Source organism: Colias philodice, chromosome 25 (assembly GCF_061535455.1).
Source record: "Colias philodice isolate Cphi_HAF_F1 chromosome 25, ilColPhil1 Martin Lab GWU primary, whole genome shotgun sequence".
NCBI classification, from domain to species: Eukaryota; Metazoa; Arthropoda; class Insecta; order Lepidoptera; family Pieridae; genus Colias; species Colias philodice.
The window spans coordinates 7,956,853-7,966,349 of record NC_143110.1 but is presented as its reverse complement, the minus strand read 5'-3'; the positions used below and the strand labels follow the sequence as shown (position 1 = coordinate 7,966,349).

General features: G+C 35.3%; 1 protein-coding gene across 3 annotated transcripts; it reads left to right on the top strand.

Moving 5' to 3' along the window:
- Positions 1-105: 105 nt before the first annotated feature.
- LOC149477523 (uncharacterized) lies at positions 106-8,788 on the top strand. Of its 3 annotated transcripts, none has more exons than XM_089710928.1 (7): positions 106-314; positions 2,698-2,822; positions 3,093-3,177; positions 5,026-5,088; positions 5,945-6,120; positions 6,709-6,809; positions 7,100-8,787. In XM_089710928.1, exons 1-7 carry the CDS (start codon positions 233-235, stop codon positions 7,296-7,298), a joined length of 831 nt encoding a protein of 276 aa, XP_089567054.1. In that variant the 5' UTR covers positions 106-232; the 3' UTR covers positions 7,299-8,787. The 3 variants fall into 3 exon arrangements, with proteins under 3 accessions (XP_089567054.1, XP_089567055.1, XP_089567056.1); XM_089710930.1 differs by lacking the exon at positions 106-314 and adding an exon at positions 2,115-2,183 and having other exon boundaries at positions 7,100-8,788; XM_089710929.1 differs by lacking the exon at positions 5,026-5,088 and having other exon boundaries at positions 7,100-8,788.
- Positions 8,789-9,497: the final 709 nt, after the last annotated feature.

Sequence of the window (9,497 nt, the reverse complement as noted above, 5' to 3'; positions counted from 1 at the left end):
TAATAAGTAAGTATTACACACATCAACATCTACATTTATTTGTTAGAGAAAAGTGGCAACTGGAAAAATGTAAAGTTGGTAACATTGACTGATTTAAAAATGTCGGTTTGCTTGTGTTTTGTTTAGAACTTTTCCCACAAGTGTATCTTCCACGTTTGTTACAATATTTTAAATAAAATAACAACATTTTAATCACTCTACTTCGCACCTGAATCAGTGCTCTATACACAAAATGCCCAGAACTAAGCGGCCTGGGCGAAAACAGGAAAAAGTAGCAGAAGATGATGAGACATTGAAAAAGTTCAACAAATTAGGTAAGTATGTGAACAAATCTTAGATCATGAACAAATAGTAGCTTAGATCAAAAACTAAATCAATATTTATATCTAATACTAGCAGTTTTTGTGTTAAAGATGCGCTATTCAATATTAAAATCGTAAAAGTCTTGAATTTTGTAATTATAAATAGATGCTGTTGACTGTATGAGTCCCATCCTGCATTAGGTTAAAGCAGTCGTCGTCACACTTTTCTGGCCAAGGGCCACACAGGGTAATGTGGGTATCAGCGCCGGGCCGTAGAGTAAGGGCGTTTGCCTACTAATACATATTCGATTAATTTCGTTATTTATTTCGACTTTAAGAAAATAAAAAAATATGTACTCGTATATTAAAATATTTATTGCAGTAAGAAAATAATGATAACATGTTTTTATAGGACATAATATGTATTTATAATTTAAGAATTATGGTGTTGAATTTTTTTAATTATTTCTTGTATATCGGCATCTTTGGGGCTACATGCAATCCTCATCGTGTCTTCTAAATGAGTAGAAAGACGATTGCGGTATTTGTTTTTCAAGAAGCTCATTTTCGAAAATGAAGCCTCACAGAGATAAGTTGAAGAAAATATAGTTAAAACAAATTGTGCGCAGTCTTGTAAACATCTATAGTTGTTAGGTAAATTTTTCCAAAATTCAATGTATACCTGCTTTTCACGGTGTTCGATGAAATTAGCTTTGAGCTGTGTGTCGTGCTTTAGTTCAATGATTTCATTCATTAACTGTGTTTTAGAAAATCCAAACTGGCAGAATAATATCATATCTTCGTTTTCAACGTGCCATGGGTTTTCTACAAGTAGAAAACAGTTCTTAATTTTTCTCACATCAGAAAATCTATTTTGAATTTCTAACAGATATTGTTTCAAATAGGTAATCATATCTTCATAGATAATACTGTCTGGATTAGAAACTTCGGACTGCAGAGCAGCAACAGTTGGAAAATTTGAAAAATCTCGTGCTTCGAGCTCATTTATGTATAAGTGCAGTTTAGCTTCAAATGCGAACACTTTATTTGTCATTTGTCCAATTATTTTGTTAGGTCCTTGCATATCTAAATTCAGACTATTGAATTTCTTAGTAATATCGGTCAAAAAAGCCGCAAGTGTCCACCATTCATTTTGCTCTAGTTGAGGGTATTCTTTACCACTTTGTTGTAAAAAAAATATTATTTCGTGTTTCAAATGAAAGAACCGTTCTAATACTTTTCCTTTGCTTAACCATCTGACGGCCGTATGTAAGATAACATCGCCATAATTAGATTGTAATTCTTCAAGAAGGTCTTTGAATTTTCGATGATTAAGTTCGCGCGCGCGAATAAAATTAATAATGTTTATAATCGTATTCATCACATCTTTCAATTTGTCATTAGAAATTTTACATGCCAAAGTTTCTTGATGCAGCAAGCAATGAATGGACAACAAATTATTATTAATTTATTATTGTTGTGCGTTAAAACAATTGAAATGGCTGGCCGAAACGAGTGCGAAGTGTAAGCGCGGCGAGCGGGGAGTGGGAGGCAGGGAACACGATTCGTTTCTAAAACAAAATCGCTTGCACCGATGACCACATCTGTGAATCGCCCCTTTTTATGAGGTCCAATAGTAGTTAAAATAGAATAAAAAAAACGGAAGAGATGTAGACCTTTTTGCATAACGTCTTGTTAAATGTTGTTTAAAAAACTAAAACTGCCACATCTGTGATTACAAACAATGGTGACAGATGTCTGAACATAGAGAAATTTGTAATGTTTTAACTAATAAAGTACACATAACCGCTTCTGTACTACAGAAGCGGCCTCTACAGAATCTGTAGAGGCCCACCGCTGCAAAAGAGAATAGTCTTTAAGGTAGAAAGAGTCTAAATTGACCGACGTACCTAGTTAACTATTGAAATAATTTGCTGTCGCGGGCCGCACGACTAATGGCTGGTTCACACTTTGATTAGTGTGAGTGCAGGTGATTAGTGCGAGTGCAGGTGTGTAGTGCGAGTAGTGTCCAATTGACTGCGAGTGCAGGTGATTAGTGCGAGTGCAGGTGTGTAGTGCGAGTAGTGTCCAATTGACTGCGAGTGCAGGTGATTAGTGCGAGTGCAGGCACGCTGCGAGTGAGGGGGAAGGGAGGGCGCGCGGGACGTGGCTACTCGCAGTCCACTCGCAAAAAAATAGAACACGCTTCTATTCACTTTACTACACAGCCTACTAAACACTCGCACTAAACAGTCGCTGTCCACACGTAGTACTACTCATCACCTGCACTCGCACTAATCAAAGTGTGAACCAGCCATAACGGCCGCGGGCCGCAAGCGGCCCGCGGGCCGCAGTTTGACGACCACGGGGTTAAAGGTATTTACCGCTATTACAGTTGCTGACCAAAAAAACAAAATAGACTCGGAAGCTCAGATGCAAATACGCAATGTTGAGATTGCATTCAAGATACTCCTTGGTTCAATAAGTGCAAATAACTTTCAGAAAACGTTGGGACAGCTGGTAAGTTTAATATTAATAGCAGTTTTTATCCATTCACGAGTTAAATGCATTGTTATTGAGATACATTATCTGTGTGTCTTCCTGTTGTAAGATATGTGAATAATGTCTGATAATTCAACTTATACAATATTTGTGGCATGATAAATGTAGAAAAGCTTTTTGGAATCTAATAGCTTCTATTAAAAAATATAAAAGTTTATATTTATGTGTAATTACCACTTGAGTATATTAACATAATATAGCAATAAAATTGCACAATCAATATTACAGAAAACAGAGTTGCAACTCAAAGAAGTGCCGTCAACAAGACGGTCCAACACGAGAAGCTCCTGCAGATCTGGATCACATGATGACGGTAAGTTTCACATAAATAGCAGCATAATTTACACTTTGTATTGTTATGAACTGCATTTTATAGTTTAGATTTCTTAAATTAAGCACATACCTAATTTACTTTTATTTGTCTCATAATTTAAGTTTTTATTTTAAAAACTATGACCGGTGTATAACTGAATTTTGGGCTTCATCTAAGAAATCTTAACTATGAATAGAAGCATAAGGTCATTATGAAACCTTGTTTTCATGTTTCACATATTTCAATAGGCCTTATCAACACATTGTTGAAGCAACATTATAGCAACTTATACTGAATTTGGTTTATAGTGTTTTATGGCATTCAAATGCTTTATAAATATAAAACTTTAACGAATAGAAAAAATTCAATCACAAGGCGGGATTTGAACACGCGGATTTGTTGGAAGACTGTTTGAATCTCACTGCATAATCGAAGTTTTTCTATTCTTTAAAATTTAAAACTCAACATGTTGATTTAAATATGTTGCTTAACATAATATGTTTAACATGACTAAAGGGCTGATTAATGACCACATCATTTGATCATTTTAGCCAATACACATATGCTAAGGGGCATCTTGGTACACTTTTCAGTATCATCTTTCATAAACTCATTACTTTTGTGTTATTTAAATTTACTACTAATAAGAAATGTTCTATTACATAAAATTGATAATAATTATTATGAAAATAATGATTAAATTCTGCCACCAGAAGTAACCAGTCAATTAGGAATTGAAAACTTGAAAAATTTATATGTTACACAGATTTATCAGTAATAAGTATCTGGTAAATATGAATATAATACCAGAATTGAAGGCTACATGTAATATCTAGAATATTTTCAGATTCTGCACTATTGAATGTTGATTTGAGGGTTAAATAATTGATGTACAAATTTATTAATCAATAAAATAAAAAAATAATCATTGTAGTTGGATATAGTGAGTAGAATAGATACAATCTGCTTATAGATTTTGGTATAATTAACATATTTTGTATTCATATTGCTCCCTATCTAATATAATATAGTATTTCAGAAGTAGAAGTAGTAGTAGAAATATCTTAATAGTTCGTAATTGCATACATATAAATTCTTCTTCTAGAATCTAGATAAAAGTAAATCTATATATATAAAAACTAGATTTCCGCCCGCGGCTTCGCCCGCGTTTTCAAAGGAAAACCCGCATAGTTCCCGTTCCCGTGGGATTTCCGGGATAAAAACTATCCTATGTGTTAATCCAAGTTACCCTCTATATGTGTGCTAAATTTCATTGTAATCGGTTCAGTAGTTTTTACGTGAAAGAGTAACAAACATCCATACAAACTTTCGCCTTTATAATATTAATAGGATGAAACCCGTTTTCCTTGGTCACGGCATCACGCGTGAACGGGTGGACCGATTTCGATAATTCTTCTTTTATTATATTGCTTGAAGTACGAGGATGGTTCTTATGTAGAGAAAAAGTAAATATGTACCACGGGCGAAGCCGGGGCGGACCGCTAGTGTTTAATAGTATTGCTATTGAACACCACATCAGCCCACGAAATTGTGACTTTTTATTATTGTTAATTAGACTGTAGTTTATTATTGCATAAATTATGGAGGATTGGTGTGCACATAATAATTACGTAATCATTCATCATCAGTCAGTCATCATCAGTCTTAATGAAAATTAATAAAAAACATGATCAATTTATTACTCAAAGATATATTTTGGATAATTTTCTAAACTTAATTAAAAAAATATATAAAATCATGACTATCTCGCTTCCTATATTATATTCTCCAAGTAATAGCACATATAACAGCATCTCATTAATTTCCACTAACGCTCTCTGGGATCAGGGTACCTCACGGAGAACTCGTCTCAGTGCTCTGGGGAGCGCGGTGCTAAGAAAACGTACTTGGGTGAGTACTTGCTCTGTGTTGTGTGCTTGCTTGTCTGTTTGTTTGTTTTAGTCGATCAACAGTAATAACTAGATAGTGCTTCAACAAAATTAAAGCAAAATTCTATATACTACATTTATTTTTTTAGAAATCAGAGATAAGTGTTTAAAGTAGTTATAAGTTCAACCTCATTATAAGCATTATATGTACTTAGTAATAACTCAGTATAAGTCATAAATCGAAAATCTAATTCTTATGATCGTTTGTCACAAAAAAACGAGCTTTTTTAGTTGATGCGATCTAGTTGCTACTGTAAATCGAAGAAGAACTTAAATATATAGATGGAATAATCAATGTTTCAGCAGATTGTTCTATTTTCAGCTTTGTTTTTGGTCTTAGCTTTGGCTACAGCAAAGTATAATTCGTAATACTTCTTTGTAGACATTGGTTATTCTGTTTATATTTATCATAACTAACAAAATGAGTCGTTGATTCATCATTCACCATCTATAATATGTATTATAGTTTGTTTATCATTTCATCATTCCCATGATATTTTATAAACAGCTTTATTGGTATCCTTGCTTTAGTTAAGTCAAATCCGCCAACCTATCAGTTTACCATCTAGCAATTGATTTAGTGGTCTATAATAAATAGTTTGCGCATGAAGTATTAACATTTTTACATGCGCATAAAACTTCCCCCACTACGCAAAAAGTTGTCAAGTTACGTGCCGTCTATAGTCTATACCAACCAATTCATTAATTATATAACATTGATTTCTAAACAACCAATTCACCAAAACAATCAATCAACTATACTCGATTGATTGATTGGTTCCCAATCAATCAATCAACCAACCAATCAATCACTCCAGCGCCCCCTTCCGCCACCCGCACAACCGGTCGCCGCTCGCGCTCCGCGGACGCATCTGCCCGTTCAGCCATAAAGCCGGCGCCGCGTACTGCCGCGCGTCGCCGCTCCAAGTCGGTGTACAGGACGCCCGCGTACAATAAGAACGCGCTAGTCAACTATCCCGCTATCACACCGAAGGTAGGTAGAAAAAATTGCTTGTCTGTAAAGTCGGTTTACTGACGATAGTTGAACGTGACAACGTCCGATTGTTCTTCTTTGTCGCTCGTTCCGCGCTCTCGCTTGCACTTCAAGCCTTAAATGGAACGCCTCAGAGCGAGGTAACGCCGCATGAGTCATGTTTTTTCGTGCGTGCAGCTGGCTCTATCGAATTATAAGACGTTGTCACGTCAAAAATACAAAATTGGCTACGATTTGGGAAAAATAGAAGGATCGTTTAATGTTAAGTCGGTTAAGAACAGTGAAGTCTCGTGGTTAATCAGTAACTGTATAAATTCCTTATTGCTTACTAAACTATATTTTTCATGTAATAAAACTGTTGGCCCGATTTTTTTTTCAAATGTGAGAGTAATAACGTTTTTAATCCACGAACCAAACATAATTAAAATTCGTTCAGCTGTTCTTGAATTATAAGAACGTAAACGAGAACTTCCCTTTTAATGAATAGATTTTGTAATTTCCCTATGCACAATCTATAATCTGCACTTACAATGCTGAATACATATTTGTATAAATAAATAATTTATTAACAAATTGTTCACAATACAGGTGACACCACACACGCCGCTGACCGTGCTGCGTCAGCCGCGTCAGGGTGAGATGGTGGTCTCCATGTCGGGATCGCCGGTTATGGTGCCCACTTGTTACACGTAAGTTATTTAATGTATATTATATTGTTTATGACGCAGGCAGGCAGGATAACTCAGCCGTTTTATGAATAGCCTAGGCCTTTTATTAAATGGCTTTCTACAGTAGAAAATGGTTGCTGCTAATTTGACTTGCGTAAGCTAATATACATAATAATAAAAAACTCCCAACTTAAACATTTATTTATTAAATCGGACTTCTTCTACAAGCACTTTTGAATCGACATAACATTGTTTTACTATTTACCGGAAAGCAACAAATATTTAAATTAAAATTTTCACTAAAATTCCAGAATGAAACCAGACGAGAAAGCCAATTGCAACATCCTGTTGAAAGATGGCACAGTGCTGTCGCTTCAACCACAGCATCTGCGACAGTCTCAAGCCTACATTCCATACTCACTAATGGACAACAATGTGCTGCTACAGCTCAAGACCTTGAAGGAGAACCTCGACAAAGTGGTTAAGCAAGGTGAAAAAGCCATCAAGTGATAATGATTAGTGACAAGTGTTTGTGATTAGTGCACATTCATAATATTATAGTGAACGGTGACGTGATGTGCTACAAGCGACACTGGGTATGTTTAAATGTAGGTATTATGATGGATAAAGCCTCTTATTTGTGGTAAACATTTGTTAATGAATAGTTGATCAATAAGGTTGTAGAAAAAATTGTTTTAAGGATGATTCACGGTACTCTGTGTCGCGACCGGGTAAAACATTATTTCATTATTTTGTATGAAGTGATTCATGCCTGACCGTGACTCGGCCGCGCATGGACGGAGCACGTACCGGGCAAGGCGTTAAAATGTTGATGAATATTGTTCCATTTGCTGCCCTGGTACGGTGTTGCGTGAATTATGCGTTAAGGCCTATTCAAACTACAGCAGTATCCGCTACCACCGTGGGTATTAGAGTCTCTATAATATCATATTTAAGAGATTTAATCGCGTGCAGGTTACCCGCGGCAGATACACAGCGGATACCGCTCTAATCTGAACAGGTCTTTATAGCTGTCGTGAACTTTTCAACAAGCCTTATCAACTCCGCAACATGTTGACTTAACTTTGTTGCTAAATATGTTTACCATGAATATGTTGCTCAGAGTATTTTTATGATGACTTATTAAGCTCAATGCATTTAATTTGAATAAATATTACTTGCTTTATTAAGTTGTGATCGTAATGGATGGAAATGTGTAGTGTATTCTTTTTTTGTTATTGTTTAGTTATAATTATAAATAACAATCCAGTTTTTCTCGTTTATCTGATCTATTGTCAATTTGCATGCAACTGACCTAAAGGTTGATCAGTATTTGCACACATATTATGTATTTGAAAATAGCACATAAGTAACTATTTTTTTATTTGACTAGCTTTTTTAATGACAATACCATGGATACACATATATATGTATTACCTAATATACCCCTCATGTATATCAATGAAACATACATTTAACAAATCAGTAGATTAACGGTTGATTTACACGAGACAAGCGAATGCTCATTCTACCACCACTGTCAAAATTTTAGTGTAAACAGGCATAGAGCATTCTTTTGTTGTTCTTAAAATGCTCGCTCGCTCGATGTAAACTGCGCTAGGGCGCGCGAGCAAGAACTTTAAGTCCTAGAATATAATATGTTGTTGATATTATAATATTATAGTATTATATCAAATCTGAGGTAGAAGCGGCATACGCGTAAAAACACGTTCCGTTTGAAGTCAGCTAATTAGTTTGGTTATGTTGCTAACTCTTTTCGTCTAGTGCTTTTAATGTATATTCTATCTCTGTCTAACGCGGAACGGCTTTAACTGATAGTTTGTTAGCATATACCGCTTCTACGTCAGTTTGTGTATGTATTCTAAGCTTTAGGCCGGTTGCAGAGCTTCACCGACCATCAGTGCGTACGTCAGTCGCGCTTGTCATATGTATGGAAATACGCGTGCGTATGGTCGGTCTAGCTATGAACGGTTTTATGAATTTCCATACATAGTTATGACAAGCACGACTGACGTACGCACTGATGGTCGGTGAAGCTCTGCAACCGGCCTTAAGCGTTCTTGCGTGTTCGGACGTGCTCGCGACCTTGGGCGGTCTCTTCAAAGTGCTCTTGTATTTTAGCTCTAGCTCTTTGTTCCTTTGATGTAAATGCTGAATGCGAGTTTTCGTTTACACTCAAAAATCCCCAAAGAATGCTATTGTTCTAGCTGTAGCTCTGTGTTCGTTTGGTGTAAATCCACCCTGATAGGAAAACAATGCAATATGTTTTTTCTGTTAAAATACATACAAGATGATGACCCACCCTATGTATTATTTAATATAACTAGATGTAAAGATATAAAAACTATTACTTCATTTTATATTTGTTAGGTATGTTATAATATGTGTTTGTGTATTTGTTTGTCAATCATGGTACAAATTATTATTGACTTTATTTTAATTTCTTTGTGTGTGTGTATTGTAAATATTTAATGGATTGTGTAATTTTAATTATAGTTAATAAATAGTATTGATTCCTAATTCCGTTTTTCTTTTAATTATGTGTTCTTTCGTTACTGCTTGCGTGAATTAAAATTTCAGTATCCAAAAAGGAATATAAAACATATGTATAGCTATGTCCACACTATGCACTTTCATCTTCAACTTTCGTCTTCATCTTTCTATTCAACTTTCGTTTGTCGCTTTCAA